This window comes from Schistocerca serialis, unplaced genomic scaffold (assembly GCF_023864345.2).
Source record: "Schistocerca serialis cubense isolate TAMUIC-IGC-003099 unplaced genomic scaffold, iqSchSeri2.2 HiC_scaffold_1362, whole genome shotgun sequence".
Classification (NCBI taxonomy): domain Eukaryota; kingdom Metazoa; phylum Arthropoda; class Insecta; order Orthoptera; family Acrididae; genus Schistocerca; species Schistocerca serialis.
Genome location: NW_026047583.1, coordinates 52,074,720 through 52,088,327, shown reverse-complemented (window position 1 = coordinate 52,088,327; position 13,608 = coordinate 52,074,720). Strand labels below are relative to the sequence as shown.

The 13,608-nt window shown below is 35.2% G+C and overlaps 1 protein-coding gene across 1 annotated transcript; it reads left to right on the top strand.

Moving 5' to 3' along the window:
• The first annotated feature begins 11,925 nt into the window (after positions 1-11,925).
• LOC126440382 (52 kDa repressor of the inhibitor of the protein kinase-like) lies at positions 11,926-12,753 on the top strand. The gene is made up of 2 exons (XM_050090666.1): positions 11,926-12,077; positions 12,162-12,753. Exons 1-2 carry the CDS (start codon positions 11,974-11,976, stop codon positions 12,574-12,576), a joined length of 519 nt encoding a protein of 172 aa, XP_049946623.1. The 5' UTR covers positions 11,926-11,973; the 3' UTR covers positions 12,577-12,753.
• The last annotated feature ends 855 nt before the right edge of the window (positions 12,754-13,608 follow it).

The following is a 13,608-nucleotide window of genomic DNA, read 5'->3' as shown; positions in this document are numbered from 1 at the left end:
TTCATCTGAAGCACTTGATTAGATAGAAAGTGTGTATTTGTAATTGACCTTGATCTTTTTTCCTTTCAGATAATTTTGCAGTTACAGTCATCTCGAATACAGGCTGCTGTGGCAGACTTATATCCATTTATGGTATTTACCAAACTATTCTATTCGTTATGTTCGGCTGACGTAGAGACCCATAAATCTTCCTGTCTATTCCAGAAATTGGGAATCTAGCACTTTCTGCAGTGTTTGGTTATTTTTACATGACATCCATTTTCTCACTGTCGTTTCTTGGGGTGGTAGATTTTATATTGCCACAATATTATTTTCCAACTAATGAGAACTAATCAAGTAGATATATATGCAAAACAGAACTAACAGCCCCTTGGTTTCCAGAGCTCTTACTTCCATAACATAAGGTGTGCAAAGTTAACGTATCTATAGAAATACCAGTAACTTGATGTTTTTAATTTCTGGATCTGTGTCGTTTACCAGTCATGATTGGACAGACTGTGTGAAGATTAAATATGCAAGAGTTATTTATCATTTTTCATATATATAAGGAAATATATATGATACACACACTGAAGAGCCAAAGAAACTGGTACACCTGCCTAATATCGGGTAGGGCCCCCGCGAGTATGCAGAAGTTTTGCAGCATGACGTGGCATGGACTCAACTAATGTCTAAAGTAGTCATGGAAGGAATCCTGCAGTGCTGCCCATCAATCTGCTAGAGTAGAAGGGGGTCGAATCTGTACTGAACAGCTTGTTGCAAGGCATCCCAGGTATGCCCAAACATGTTCATGTCTGGAGAGATGGAGGCCAGCGGAAGTGCTGGACGTGTGGGGTGTTGGATTGACCTGCTGGATTTTTCCAAGTCTGTCGGAATGCACAATGGACATGAATGAAGGCAGGTAGACATGATGTTTACATGTGTGTCACCTGTCAGAATCGTATCTAGAAGTATAAGGGGTCCCATTTAATTCCAACTGCACACGTCCCAAACCATTACAGAGCCTCCACCAGGTCGAATTGCGTGAACATAGGCTTGCAGTGCTGCAGTCTTTAGCTTGATGCAAAGATTCTGACTGCTTTTTTTATGTAGCACTGCCACATACTTGCAGCCTTCAGAATATCCCCATAACAGTAGGCCATGATTGATGTGGCTATTAAATATTGCATAATGCACTGTTATAAGGTATGGGTCAGCTAATACACCTTCTGTTCTCCTCAGAAGGTATATTACTGTACACACAAACTAAGTTGACACTCGGCGCGGTGGCTGAAGCGAGTGACAGTGGAGGCATCTCCCATTTACAGTCATTCCCATAAGCCACGGCGCCGAGTGTCAACTTACTTTCTGCAGACAGTACATCGGAGAGCTGGGAGCACACATACACTGTTTGTTCATTCATTATTAATTTGCTGTCAATCAGGAATCCCAGCAGTTTGATAGCCTCCATATTATTGGGGTATGCCACATTTGTAAGGCTGCATGTAAGATTTTGTTGTGTTATTTCTTCATTCGTTTTCATTTTATTGTCGAAGAACCATTGTTTGATGTTTTGTAAGATCACATTTGTTGTTTGCAGAGCTTGTGCAGCAGTTTTTGTTTTCGCACATACTAACAGTGCACTGGCAAAAAATAAGTTAAAATCTATGTGAATGATCATTGCTCCGGTATGTCTGTACAAACAAAACACAGAAGGAAACATATACTGGAGACTGCCCAACCGAATGAACTGCTGGACAAGGAAATATGCATGTGTGGTTGGACATTTAAAAAAGTCAAATTCGTAATGTCCTGTTGGTGCCGAATTCACTGAAGACATGATACATGCACGGATTGGAGAAGGATAGAACTGTCTCTGTTATTTTCCTTGAGTTATTTAGTGAGATTACAGAATGCATAAATCTGGCAAATGAGTCAAGGATTATACACTTCAGAAAAGTTGCAGTAACATTTTCAGGGATCAGACCACCGCTATTGTCGCAGGTTCGAATCCTGCCTCGAGCACGGGTGTGTGTGATGTCCTTAGGTTAAATAGGTTTAAGTAGTTCTAGGGAACTGATGACCTCAGAAGTTAAGTCCCATAGTGCTCAGAGCCTTTTGAACCATTTTTTTAAACTAGTAAAGAGTATAGGAAGGTGTTTTGTACTGAGTGACTAAATCAGTCAAACAACACTTCGAAAATGTGCCTCTGTTTAATGGTTTCGTTCAAATTTAAATAAGAAACTCTCGTATTACAACGAGCCAATAATAGCAACCAAAGCATTAAGCCGTAAAAATCATATGCAAAACTTACGATAAAGATAGTGACATTTATAATAAGTATCCTTTACTTCCAAAGCAATTCGTATTTTCTCCTTGAGTTTCATTCTTCTACACATTTTTCTAACGCACACTGTGGACATTTTTATAAGCGGAGGTAAGTTTCTGGAAATTTCTTGTTTAGTTATTAGTGTAAGATCTACGGTCTCTATTGGATTGGATTGGCTTTGTCAATAATGATTTTTAATTCTGTCATCAAATGCCCCCACTTTCGAAGTCAGTACTTTAATCTAAAAAGCCATGGATTCATGTCAGCAAATAACAAAACATTTTAAATTAATCAAATAAACTGGCTTGTTCTAGTGCGTAGTTCAGTTGCTTTGTTGTCTTTGGTTGTCGGTATTATTAAAATCCACTGCTCCGGTATGTCTTCATTTATTAAAATACAATCTCTGAAAAGCAGTTTGTTTGGAGGCGTACGAAAACCGGTGCTGTGTTAATCTAGGTTTGTTATTTTGAGTATGCGTATGGTGTCCATTGTCATGTAATCGTATCGTGTTAAGAAGTTATTTGTGTGTTCGAAGTTTGGTTGCGCAATTACTTGCTAGTTGCAAGCAGTTATTTTTATCGGTGTACTGCTACAAATTATTCGATTGTTGTAAAAGACGTCTCCAGGGCTATTACGAGTCATAACGTCTCAAAATTGATGAAAATACATCCTCAAATAATCTCCCTTCATTGTCTCATACTATTATTATATATACTGTCTGATGTTTTGGATTCCGGGGGAGAAAAACCGGTAAATTAAGTTTGTAATCATTTATTTGATGGTTTCAGGTCCATTAGTAACATCCAGTACCGGTATGTAATTTCACTGATAAAATAAAACCGTTACCGTCACACCCCTCCAGTTCTGTAGGACTACGGTTTTGTTGAATACACATTTTTAATATTGAACTGTATTAATCATCCCTTTTATGTGTAATCATGCTTATTTCTAGACCTCGGTATATTTATTTTATTACGCATTTTATCGCAGTCATGTTTTACGTGAAGTTTCATTGCTCACATCGAAATAATTGTGACGCATTGGCATTATTTCACCTAAACCAAGTACGTAAAGATCTGTATTTACGAAAACCGGTACATGAAATGTGTAGCTATTGTAATTGGAATTGTGAATAAGTTTTGTTTTAATTGTAGCGTAAATCATTGGTAAGGTTGAAATATGGCATCCCGGCTAAGACACAAGTTGAAAATATGATCACTATTTTTTATTTACTTAAATTTGCCATATTTCGTGACAGTGCCTTTTCCGTTAGACATTTGCAAGGCGAAATTAGTCTTGGCTTCAGTTGTCTAAGTATGATTCTACAATGCATCATTGTCGGCTGCAGAAAAGACGTGGTTCAACGTGTTTCTCTCATTTTGGTGTTTCAAATACAGTTTCTTCAAATGTAGTTTCTTCTTTTTAGTTAATACAAAAATAATAGTAACATAATTCAAAATTATTTATGATGGCGACCTTCACATTGTTCTTCCGTCAACATACACCAAGAGTTAGCTGCCGACTAACTATAGTCAAAGACGACTCCAATGTCAAAGATATTTTACACAATTCACAAGTTTCCACTTGTAATCAGTCTCTTTGCTATTCTTCGATACATTTTCTAATAGTAATCAATATGCTTTTACTCTCAAAAACAGAAGTAAATTAACATATAATAAGACAAATTATAATAAATTCTGACAAAAATATAAGAAAACATTTACAATTCGGTATCGACAAATACGGTAAAAAAATAACATCTCCCAGATCCATTAAACTGCTCCCCAGGGCTTTTGTTGTTATGGACATATACAACAAAATCCCGACAACACTCAGTGATGGATCTGTATTACACAATTAGTACATTAATGATGCAGTCTGATAGCCTCTTCCAAATTTGGACTCTTTGAATCTGTGGACTTATTACTGGCTGTTGTTGCAATGATACTTCCCCATCAATACCATACACAAAATTTTCAAGTAAAGAAATTATTTAACATGACAAATATACATGGTATAAAACATACATGAGAAATATTCTAACATACAGCATGCAGATTGAAAATAATAGAAAGGTAAAACTCATTTCCTAGAATAGGTTTTAATTTTTTTTTAAATATTAATGTTAATTTCATTATGCTTACATATTGTACAGTAAAAATGATATTGGACATATATAGTGTAATGTGTTTTTCTCTATATTTGCCTTTTATATATATATATTTTTTAACATCTGATTTTTTTTTAATTTTTATATTTTTTTATTAGTCATGGATTTTTTGTTTTTTGTATATTTTTTTGCTTATGATTTTCTTTTTAAATTTTTTTACTTAGGTTTTTTTTATTTTGTATTTTTTTATGATTTTCTTCTTTTAGTACAGCTAAAGATACATCAGTATTATCTAAATTTTTTGCAATTATTTATGTACACTTTCCTCTCTACTACAATATTACTACAAGTCACATTCTTGTGAAGAGTACTTTTGCTCCCCACAACATCAGTATAAACAACAATAAACTGCTCATATATCATGAGGCTTTATCTAAAATTGGTTTTGAAACTTATACCTTTGCATGCATGTCCTCACATGCATGCCTTCACCCACAGGGAAGACTTAGCTTCCAAAAATTAGAAAAATTCAGAAATGCTCACTATGGAGACTTTTTTTTGTAAAAAAGTAAAAATAAATCTTTCTCTCATTCTTTGTTAGAACAGTGTTTTTCATCAGTTTCAATTAATATGTGACTTCAAATTATTAATTTATACATGCAAATATACACACTTCGTTGTACAGGCAGTTTTGTTCTAACAAGCGTATTGCAGTGGAGAACTTTTGTTTTAGATGATAATAGGTTATTTAAATTTTGAAATTATGATTTCTGTTTATACAGTTTTTAAGAGACAACATTCCTGAGACCAAATAATTTCTTTGACTTCGGATACACCAAAAGATAAGCATTAGGGTGTGGATTTTCTATGACTTCAACAGGCCCAGTATAGATATCAACGAATTTTTTAATTTCTGAAGTTAACATTTTTGATTTTTCATGAGATTTGACCAGAACAAGATCCCCAATTTTAAAAGTGGTTAATCTTACCCTATTGTTATATCTTTTATTCCTCTTTTCCCCTTGTTTCCTCATAGTTTCCCTGACAATATCTTCTCTCTCTTGCATAGTTAAAGGTGTACATTTAGGAAATTCAATAAGTTCTGACATAAGATTTGGAGGTCAAATATTAAACATAATCTCATATGGTGAAAATCCTGTGGAACTATGTTGTAGGCTATTCATAATATCTTCAAAATTTCGAATGTGCTCAAACCGGGTTGGATGCTTATGGCTACAATAGTTTCTACAAAGTCTCCCAATTTCCCTCATATATCTTTCTGCAGGATTGGTGGACGGAGAATAAACAGATATAAGTATATGCTTCAATTTTTATCTTTCAATAAACTTTTTCCAAATTTTAGAGGTGAACTGTGAACCATTATCTGATAATATAGCTTTTGGTTTACCCACCTGTTCGAAATAATCTCTTTCAATTTTTATTATAATTTCATGGCTAGTAGCTTTTTTCACTGGATATAGTTTAATTAATTTTGAAAATACATCTACCATAACAAATATGTAACAGTAACCACCTTTACTCTTTGGTAACATTCCATATACGTCCACTGCGATAAGATCTAAAGGTTTTTCCGGAATAATGTTTTGCAACTCTCCACCACATCTTTGATTGCTCACTTTAACTCTCTGCCATTTGTCACAGGTTGCCAATTCTTTTCTTACCTTCTTTCCAATATTGTAAAAATAAACATTTTCTTGTATCTTTTGAATAGACTTCTGTATCCCACAATGACCGAAACTTTCATGTATGTAAATGATCAGCTTATCAGCATCTGCCTCTGACCAACACAGTTTCCAATTATCAGAATCTACATCTGTTCTCCGAAACAAAATCCCCTTATGCAATTTGTAAAATTTATCAAGTTTCTCATACCCCTTCTTGCCTAAACATTCTTTGATTAATTTCCAACTCTGATCTAAATTTTGATTTTTTCTAATTTTGTTACACATAGCTCTAATTGTTTTTTCATTTTCCACCCCTTTCAAGTATCTAATTTTAAATTGCTTTTCCTCCTCTTGTTCAAAAATCTCCTTTTCTCCCCCAATTGGTAAACTTGAAAGTGAATCAGCTACTACATTCTCAGAACCTTTTATGTGTTTGATTTCAAAGTCAAACTGTTGCAGTAAAATTGCCCATCTGGTCAATCTACTGTGGTATAATTTGCACTCTTTAAGTAACTCAAAGCTTTGTGATCCGAAAATACTATGGTTTTATGTCCAACAAGGTAAATTCTAAATTTTGTAAAAGCCCAATGAATTGCCAAAAGTTCCTTCTCTGTGACTGTATAATTTTTCTCATGCTTGAGCAACATTCTGCTTGAAAATGCTATGGTACAATGTATCTTAACTCCATTCTCTACTCTTTCTTGAAATAACTCTGCTCCAAGCCCATAATTACTGCTATCCGTGTTCAAACAAAATGGAAAACTAAAATCAGGTCTGTGTAATAAGTGTTGCTTTCTCAACTCTTGGTTAATTTTATCAAACTCTTCCTGACAACTTTTATCCCAAACCCAAACAGTGTTTTTCTTAAGTAATTGGCTTAAACATGGTGCATTCAGACTCTGATCACTTATATGTTTTCGGTAATAACCGCATAACCCAAAGAACGACTTTAATTGTTTTTTAGTCTTACGAATAGGAATTTCTGAAATTGCTTTAATTTTTTCTGGATCTGCCAAAATTCCCTTGTCTGTGACAACATGACCCAAAAATTTCAATTCAGAAACTGCAAATTTACATTTCTCTAATTTCAATGTCATCCCCCCTTTTCTAAGTTTTTCACAAACTGACTTCAAAATCAAAAAATTTTCCTCCCAATTTTGCCCTGTAACCAAAATGTCATCTACATAAATTATCAGTTTAGACGCAAGTTCTTGCCCCAGTACATGATCCAAAGCTCTTATAAATTCAGAAACAGAAGAATTTAACCCAAATGGCACAACACAATATTGGTAACGGTAACTCTTACCATTGTACAAGAAAGCAGTATATTTTCTAGGATTAACCGAAAGTGGTACCTGATGAAAACCCGAAGTTAGATCCAAACTTGACATATATTTTAAATCCGTAAATTTATAGAGTAACTCATCAATATTTTCAGGATGGTCTATCTGTCTGAACAAAATTTTGTTTAAGTGTGTAGAGTCCAAAACCAATGTTACTCCACCATCTTTTTTCGAAACTACTACTAGAGGATTATTATATGCACTGATACTCCTTTCTATTATGTTACATCCTTCCATCTTTTTCAGCTCTTTCTCAACACCAGGTCTTTTTGATATTGCAATACTGTATGGTTTTATGAAAAATGGTTCATGAGGTTTTACCTGAAGCTCACACTGACAACCCTTTACCCTTCCAGGTATGTCACTGAAAACATCACTGTATTCCCACAGCAGATTTTCTAACTGTTGTTTTCGCTCCCCAGATAAATTTTGTGTTTCTGAAATTTTCAAATTTACTAAATTCCCAAATTCAACTTCATTGGTATCAAATCTATGAGTTTCAATATTCTCCAATCTTTTTTCTTTTAGTAAATTGATACTGTCAAAATTTCCATTACTCTGATCACCAAGTGTGTTCGCAAAATTTGTCTGAATGTACTCCCTTTCACTAGTTTCTACAAAAGTTTTTTTCCAACCCAATCAAATGCTGTATTTGCTTCTACTATCCAATTCATACCCAAAAGAAAATCCTCATTAAATTCCTGAATTACGAAACATCCATGTGTGAACAACTTGCCTCCAATTAAAAATGTCACTAAAGCCTGGCTTTTTACCAATTTACTGCTCTTCCCAGTAGCACCTTTTATCTTTACCCCAACAACTGGCATTTCAACATAATCTTTCCCCACTTTCAATTTCTTGCTTAACCTTTCAGATATTCCCAAGATCTCACTTCCTGTATCAATTAAACATTTACCAATCCATGACCCAATTTGAACTTTTATATAGGGACTGCAAAATTGATCACTTTTCTCAGAACCTGTATCCTCATGTAATAAATCACTTTCAATTTCCCCAAACCTATACTTATCAGAATCATATGGCATATCATTACATGTATTATTTGTCACAGTTATAAAATTTGCACAAGACACAAAATTGTCATGAGTACTCTCTATTATCTCAAATAGCCAAGAATTTTCATCCAAATCACATTGTATACTATTGAAGTACTTATCCTTCAGCTTTTCAAAAATAAAATATCTCATCTTTTTCCACCACTCAGGACATACAGTTTCACATACATTAATAAGCATCTTTCTAAAGTTCTTGTCAAAAGAAATAGTTTCACTGTTGAGCCATATATTCATAAGAAATGTGTGTGTATCATTAGTATCTGTAAAAGTTTCACTTAGGTTAAAGTTATACATGTGTCATTGTCATTTGTGTAGTCAGATTCTTTATCAACAACATCAAAATTCACACTTTCACATACATCCAGCTTGTGAGCTTTATTCATCCTGGTAACATCCCTGGGAATTTCTATAATATTCTCACTATTTAATCCATTTTCAACCATGTATATACCCAATTCCCTATTTAAACTAATGAAATACCTTTCCTCAACATCATCATCAATACCATTACCATCATTATCAACTTTATCAACAACATCATTATCATTACACATATTCAGGTCATACACATTCAAATTATTCCCCAAAATATTATTTCCCCTTTCTAAAGTTACCAGATCCCTTTCACCAACATTTTCATTCTCACAGCATGCATTCTCTCTTTCATTCACACACATCTCTGAACTACTACAAATTACATCATCTGACAAAGTGTTGTTCTTTTCTGCCCGAGTGTAAAACTCTGTTAAATTAAATGAATCACAATTACTTTTATCTACTGTATGTTCTTGTGTACTGAAAATTTTATCTTTATCAATATTATTTTCCTCTTGAAATTTTTTCAATAAGTAACAACTAATAACCTCATGTGATAGCTTAGGTTTGGAACTGTCATGTTTGGGTTTATGATAGTCACATCCATTGGTCCTTTCATCATGCTCACCTTCTGCCTCAACCTTGCGGACCTTCAAGGGGGCGTCTACTCGTTTTTTATTTCCGGTTCCTGTATGAACTGGTGATTGTGGTTCTGCCAATGTCTCTGATCAACATTTCTGGTTGGTTGGTTTCGGGGAAGGGAACCAGCCAGCGAGGTCAACGGTCTCATCGGATTAGGGAAGGATGGGGAAGGAATTCGGCCGTGCCCTTTCAGAGGAACCATTCCGGCATTTGCCTGGAGTGATTTAGGGAAATCACGGAAAACCTAAATCAGGATGGCCGGACGCGGGATTGAACCGTCGTCCTCCCGAATGCGAGTCCAGTGTCTAACCACTGCGCCACCTCGCTCGGTTCAACATTTCTGATCCCATTCCTATGCCAAACATTACCTGATTGTTGGTAGTTCCTATTGTACGGACCTCTATCAAAATTTCTGTGATTTTGATCCCTAAAGTGTTCTCTATTTTGTTGATTATTAATGTGAAAATGTTGTTCTTGTTTTGGATAAAATCTATGGTCCTTCTTTTCAAAATTGTTATATCCCCCTGAATTTTGACTGACGCCATGATAATTGTTTTGTTCCCTTTTTTGAAAGTTGTCATTTCCCCAATTTTGACCTTTACCTTTCTGAGTAAACCCATCAGGACAATGAACTAAACTCAACTGCATTGCTGATGGCAATCTTCTCTTTAAGGTATCAATTTTGATCAAGTCATTCAAAGGTTTTGTTAAATGAATAAGTTTTTGAAGTTCACTTTTGCAAAATTGTTTCATGCTCCCATCTGATTCTCTATAGTTTCGCCCATTCAAAAATTCACTTTTGATTCTAGTTTGTTTAAGATCATCCCAAAATTTTTCCAGAGTTACAATCTGGTTTGCCCAAGTCAAAGCTTCCCCTTCTAAGAATTTTTTCACAAATTTAATTTTTATTTCATCTGGTGAGTGAGGTAAAAAACAATCCTTACAATACAGCATAAAATCAACAGGATGTAAGGGTCCATCTACCGAAAAGTGCTTCAGTGGAATATTAGATACAAGATTACATGTGTTGACATTGTAATTTTTGCTTTGAAATTCAATGTTAAAACTTTCAATTTTTTCGCTAAGTTCTTTGACAGATTTTTTGTTTTCTAAATCATTGCATTCTACTTTTTCTTCTAGAGTAACCAAACGATTGTCAAACTTTTTGTATTCTCATCCAAATTTTTTATATCCCCTTTTATCTCATTAAAATACATTAAATTTCGTTCCCTATCTACCAGTAAGTCATTTTTTACAGTATTAATTTCACCGCTCAATTTAGCATCAATTTCATTTACTTTTGCTTCCACAGATTCAATTTTTTCCTCAACACTGCCAACTCTGTTCGAAAGCTCACCCACTTGGCTATTGACTGCTTGGACTTGCAACAAAATGTTATCAATTTTTTCATCCCGGTAAGTCTTATTGTCGTCAACTGATTGTTTAATTTCTTTCGTGAAATTTACAAGAAAACTTTTTAAATCAAATTGATCGGTTCTTTCTCTTTGATTTGACCTGTCCTGATGTTCGAAGTCTATTAAATTACTACTTTCTACTTTAGGCACAATACTCTCGAAAAACTCGTAAGTCATTGTGAAGAACAAAAATTTATACACAACAATATAAAACAAGATAAAAATATTGTATTATCAAAATACGAGGTTTTCCTGACTTATCTGGAACACTCTTCTACTGTTGCAAAACCACGTTTTCCATCCATGTGATTGTTGACCAAAATTCTTGAAGTATTTTCTTCTGTCGAAAATTATATTTTTTGCCGAAACATTTCTTCTCCAAAACTTTTACTTCCCGATGAACACAAACACTGTAACACACATTCTGAAGAAACAGGTATTAACACACAAAACTGTTCTTCCTCGTAGCACTGTTCAAAATCTCGTGAACACAATATCCCGGCTACAGTCCCCAGTTGAAATATGGCATCCCGGCTAAGACACAAGTTGAAAATATGATCACTATTTTTTATTTACTTAAATTTGCCATATTTCGTGACAGTACCTTTTCCGTTAGACGTTTGCAAGGCGATATTAGTCTAGGCTTCAGTTGTCTAAGTATGATTCCACAATGCATCGTTGTCGGCTGCAGAAAAGACGTGGTTCAACGTGTTTCTCTCATTTTGGTGTTTCAAATACAGTTTCTTCAAATGTAGTTTCTTCTTTTTAGTTGATACAAAAATAATAGTAACATAATTCAAAATTATTTATGACGGCGACCTTCCCATTGTTCTTCCGTCAACACACACCAAAACAATAGTCAAAGACGACTCCAACGTCAAAGATATTTTACACAATTCACAAGTTTCCACTCGTAATCAGTCTCTTTGCTATTCTTCGATACATCATAACAGTAGCGACACTTCGCCTCGATTTTGTTGCTTACAGCGCCAGCAGCGCCCTAAGAGGCTGCTGCGTTACACTGTGAATTCGCCGCGATCATGAAAAGAGAATAGTGGTTGTTTATTTCGATTTATACAATGGCTTTTACTGGCGGGAGCGTTTGTAGCGCAATAAATTGCACTAACAACAGGAAGAAGACACCACAGCTGTCTTTTTTTAGGTTTCCTAAGGATCCTGAGAGGTATATACCATCATGTTACTAAACTGTATCGTCAGGATTCACTTGCAAACTATATGTGTATAAATGATGAATGTTTCGTTTTAGGAGCAGAAAATGGCTTGTTAATAGCAGGCGAGAAGGCCTCATTAAGAAAGAACCAGTGTACCTGTATAATAATATTAGGTTTTGTTCGCCACATTTCGAACAAAACCAGTTCATGAACGCAGACAACAACAGACTCGTGTGGAATGCAGTACCCACACTGTTTGACATTCCAAATAAGCCACCTCAGCTGACGATGAAGAGGAAACTGCCACAAAGATTCGACAGTCAATCTAAAGCAATAAAACAGTCCTATGACACAGAAGCAGCCGGTTCAACTCTGCATGTATCAGTGCCAGATTCGTGTGAATCGTCAACACGGACTTGCTTTGACGATGAAGTGGTTAGATTATGTGCAGCTGTTCGTGTCTTACAAAAGCGTGTGAAGTGTCAGAATGTGCAAATCGCTAGACTTTGAGCGAAACTATTACGGGACAAGGAAAGTGCCTACAGACAGCGACAGAAACTGTATCAGAAGGAGCAAGTGAACAAGGACAAACGAATGTTAAAGACTGTAGGACCCCGATATTTAAAAAAAGTGCCCTTGACTTGTTGGTAAGCCAGATTACCATGCCATTGAGAGAAAAACGTGCTGCAAGATGGAAAGACGAAAATAATCTGTTTCCTCTTAAATTTATTATATTACAGCACTCAGGCATACAGGTTTTTGTCAGAATGTTTTATGCTTCCATCAGTGCGTACATTACAAAGGTATGTGGAAGGCATACAAATAAAATGTGGGATAAGTGACTATATATTCCATCTTTTAAAGCAAAAGGTGCAACATTTTTCTTATATTGATAAACTTGTGAATATGTCATTGGATGAAATGTCTCTAATGGCAAATTTGACATATGAGGCACAGCTAAAATTGCGAACAGTGTGTTGGTGATAATGATTAGTGGCATTTTTTCATGTTTCAAACAACCATTGCTGTACTGTTTTTGTAAAGGAACAGTGGGAGCTATGCATTTGACTGCTATATTTTATGAAGTACTCAAGAGACTTAAGGAAATTGGCTTGGTTGTAAAGACCTGTGTGACTGATCACGGTTCAAATTTTGTGGGCTGTAGAAAGAGACTGGGAATTACACAAGACAATCCAAGTTTGGTATATGAGGAGCAGAAGATCTATTTCTTCTATGATACCCCACGTTTGTTTAAGAGCATCAGAAACAACCTATTTAGGTATGGCATAATTCATACATCAAATGATGGTTTGGTTGGTACTGCTTCTTGGAAGGACATTTCTCAGCTCTATTCAAATGACTTGCACAGGAAATACAAGTTAGCTCCGAAGCTGACTAAAAAAGCTGTCAAACTGCCAGCTTTTTCAAAAATGAAAGTGGGTACTGCAGTTCGTGTGTTAAGCCACACTGTGGCAGCTGGTATTGACACACTTGTATTTTGTGGTAGTATGCCATTATCTGCAACTGGCACTTCAGACTTTT

Coding starts and splice junctions, on each gene's coding strand:
- LOC126440382 (XM_050090666.1), top strand. CDS start 11,974: ATGGCTTTTACTGGCGGGAGCGTTTGTAGCGCAATAAATTGCACTAAC. Junction 12,078..12,161: donor TTTCCTAAGGATCCTGAGAG/GTATATACCATC, acceptor GTTTCGTTTTAG/GAGCAGAAAATGGCTTGTTA.